Source organism: Porites lutea, chromosome 5 (genome assembly GCF_958299795.1).
Source record: "Porites lutea chromosome 5, jaPorLute2.1, whole genome shotgun sequence".
NCBI lineage: Eukaryota > Metazoa > Cnidaria > Anthozoa > Scleractinia > Poritidae > Porites > Porites lutea.
The window spans coordinates 27,211,195-27,214,821 of record NC_133205.1 but is presented as its reverse complement, the minus strand read 5'-3'; the positions used below and the strand labels follow the sequence as shown (position 1 = coordinate 27,214,821).

The 3,627-nt window shown below is 38.9% G+C and overlaps 1 protein-coding gene across 2 annotated transcripts in view; it reads left to right on the top strand.

Moving 5' to 3' along the window:
* LOC140939070 (LIM/homeobox protein Lhx9-like) overlaps positions 1–1,929 on the top strand; it is a 13,242-nt gene extending 11,313 nt beyond the window's left edge. For both annotated transcript variants that reach the window (XM_073388626.1, XM_073388627.1), the window contains exon 4: positions 1,339–1,929. In XM_073388626.1, coding sequence (XP_073244727.1) covers positions 1,339–1,661 — 323 coding nt within the window. In that variant the 3' untranslated portion in view covers positions 1,662–1,929. The remainder of the gene's footprint in view (positions 1–1,338) is intronic.
* Positions 1,930–3,627: the final 1,698 nt, after the last annotated feature.

Below are 3,627 nucleotides of genomic sequence, written 5' to 3'. Positions count from 1 at the left end.
TAGATACGAAGTTTATTAAGTAACGTATCATGATCCACAAGGTCAAAAGCTTTCTTCAAGTCAACTAACAAAAGCCCATTAAGGAGTTTGTTATCCATGTTAGTCGAAATGTTATCAGAAAGATCGGCGATAGCAAGCTCACACGAACGAGAACTACGGAAACCAAATTGCGAATCCAGCAGCAGGTCGTGTTGGGAAAGAAAGTAGTAAAAAGTATGGCTAACAACCTAGTATAGTTATAGTTAGTATAGTTAAGTAAGTATAGCTAACAACCTAGTATAGCTGACAACCTATTATAACCTAATAACCTAGTATAGCTGCTTCCTGAAAGGATTTAGCGTCAAGACTTGTTTTCAGTCGGTAGCTACTGAAGTCAGGAGAGTGATCGCCATTAATGCAGTTCTAAAAGTTAGAAGTTAAAAGACCTTAAACCCGCCTGGTGTAACTGTCAATTCTAATTCTGGCTGAAGTTTGACAGTGGGATAGGTAAAGGGTTAGTATTCGGCGATGCACTTTAACTCTCGTCAGAATAGTGACAACTTTGTTAAGATTGTTTGTTTGATTGTTTATTGTCTTAACTATTGGTTCTTTGAAGTTATGAATGCATGAAAATCATATATGAGAACTGCGGAGTAAAGAATGGTATGAAAGAAGATCTGAATTTTTTCAGGCCTTCTTTTCGCAACTGCAAAAATTGCGTCTATGACTGCGATGATCTTCCTTCATATCATTCTTTGTACTTTGCCGACCTGTGAAACTCTTTTAGGTTTATATTCATTAAATTATGAGCACTTAAAAAGCAACGAGTAAAAACTATTGAACACAGACGGATAGATACTTTGCCGCGGGGAAGGGGGGGGGGGGGGGGGGGGGAAAGGAGTGACCCAGATGTCCCACTTTTACGAAATAGCACATGGTGTGAGAAATTACGAGAAATTTTAGCGAAGAATTGAACTCGGTCAAGCGCGATGTAAGCGGATTTTTCACGGCTCTCTTGCTCGCCTTGCATCTTTCCTGTTAACAAATTAAATGGTACATGCGCAATAACGGGTTACTGTTCCTTTAACTTGGATTTCACCAAGAGCGAGTGATTCCACTATATTATATCTTGTTTGACTTTCAGGTGAACATGGCAGGTAATTGCGTAGAACTTTTCAAGAAAAAATATCATAAAAGGTTTTCAGACAACAGACATTAACTGAAACTTGAGTCAGCGTTAGTAAATAAACAGTTTTAAAAGTACTATGTTTCCTTTGAAATTAATCCCTAGGACAACCAGGCAATGATTTTAACTTCAGTTGGTTTTACACTCACGTACTATGCTTGTATCATTTTTAGGTTTTACAATTTCTGAAGCAGAGAGTCATCTTGGTCAGCACAATGGGGACAGCAAGCCTAAACGCATGCGCACGTCATTCAAGCATCATCAGCTTAGAGCAATGAAAGCATACTTTGCAATGAATCACAACCCAGACGCAAAAGACTTAAAGCAACTCTCACAAAAAACTGGCCTCTCGAAACGAGTTTTACAAGTTTGGTTTCAAAACGCTCGTGCAAAATATCGCAGGACGGTTTGCAATCCGCAAGCTCAGGATTTGTCGCCAGAATCTCAGGACCAGGCCTCCCCGGTTAGCTCGATTTTAGAAGTTGGATTATTGTGACCAGACTGAGAATTAATGTATAAATAGATATATATTTCATCTACACGGCTCGGACCGGCAGGGTGTACTAAACTGATTCAACCACAGTGCATACTTCCTGACTCTGGACAAAGTTTGCCCTAGAAATTCGGCTTTCAGAACAGTTTGATGAAGTGTAAAAAGTTCTTTTGTGAAACTGACTGAAAAGCTAATGATGCTATCTGGAAGAATTCACGCCGAGGTCCAGGGGCTTGTAATTAAGTTAGCAAATTTTAGTCTGATTTCAAACACACCCAAAGTTAGTACTGAAAACGCCTCATACATAAGAGCCTCTCTTATGTCTTATGTCTTGCCGTAACCGGCCCCGGCCTATACTCCAGGGAAGCTCCGCCCGAAAGGGATTTCTTTTTCAGGCTTCAGTTATATGAAAGGGTCATTTCGGTATTCAACTTTTATATTGATACATGAAAAAGCCAGACCAGTTACAGCATTGCATGTAGCATGCAGTGTTCATTCGTAGATATGTGAAAGTGGTACCATTTGTCAATGGAACGCAAGGTACCCTTTCTGTGGAACTTAATACAGGAACCTCCGGGTGGAGCCTACCTAAATAAAACGTTGTTGAGTGGACTTTTCGATCTAATTGAACAGTGACAGAAAAATTGGGACAAATTGTAATTGATGTGATTGACTTAAAAAATCCTCTGTAACAAATACTCCAGTTTCGGTGTTGTAGATCTCGGTAGCAAGAACATATTTGAAACAGTAAAGGAAGAACCACTTCTGAGGTAATTTAGGTGTTAAAAACAAAATACGGAATAAAATAGTATAGCAAATGGCGTCATTGTGCTAGTATATCTTTATTTACAAGGCAAAAAAATTCAAGTTGTCATCGTCCTTATGTACTGAATCTAAACAGTTGCCGGCTCCGTTGGGATTTGCCTGACGCCAAAGGCCACGGAACTATGATTGTCAACTTTCCTTTATATTTTCTTATCGGAAACGTTTTGCTGAGAGAGATCCTTCTCTTATTAATTTCCGCAGCTTGTGATTTACAACGTTCTTCCCCTGTTCTCCCTCAACATCCAAAGTGGGTTTATTGCCGATGCTAATAAACCAATAGAAATCTTGGTCTATTCCTTTAGTTTTGAATTTCAGGGGACAAACCTCTGAACTCACACGATTTTTTTTTATGAAAGGCAATATATTTTTCTTGTTTTGCTTTCAATTATTACCAGGAAAGTCAGATGTTGTAGAGTGGAAGACCTAATGAAACGATTTTTCTGCGAAGACTGAGTTATCGATAAAAGGATGTATGGAAAGATAGCTTGCATGGGAACATCGAAATTACGCCATCTGTACTGGTGAATTGACGTTGAAACATCACGAGTGAATTAGAAGCAGCAGTAGTAGCTTGTTTAGCAGAAATACTCTGAAGGTTTCCGTTACTGGATTCGACCAAACCATTTCAAAATTCAAAGTCACCTTTTCAATTAATGATATGTAACGTAAATGTACCGTTTGTTAGGAGGGAGGTGGAGCTTCAGTTGGACATAATAAAAATTATCCTAGCAGCTTTTTGAAAAAAAAATTGAATCAGATGTTAATCCTTTGATAATTCAGGTGTATATTTATTCAACTAATTAAATCACAAATGAGTAACGCTAAGGCTATGTTCACACTTAATCAGTAGCGGATAGCTTTTGAGCAGGCATGAAAACCATTAGAGGGCTTCTATGTATGGCCTCTGTTCACACATAAAAACAGTGATTTATAAAAAGATTTGGAATTCCAACGATCGTCTTAAGCCGTCGTTTAAGTCAGATTTGTCTTAGGGAAGCTATTGACTAGCAGCGACCGAGAGAGACCGAGGAATACGCGCGAACAGTGGTCTATAGCTATTCAGAGACCTTCAGACTTTAGTCTTAGGGAAAGTTCATTTAATATGACGAGGGGGGGAGGATGAAGATATTGAAACTCGAGGCTT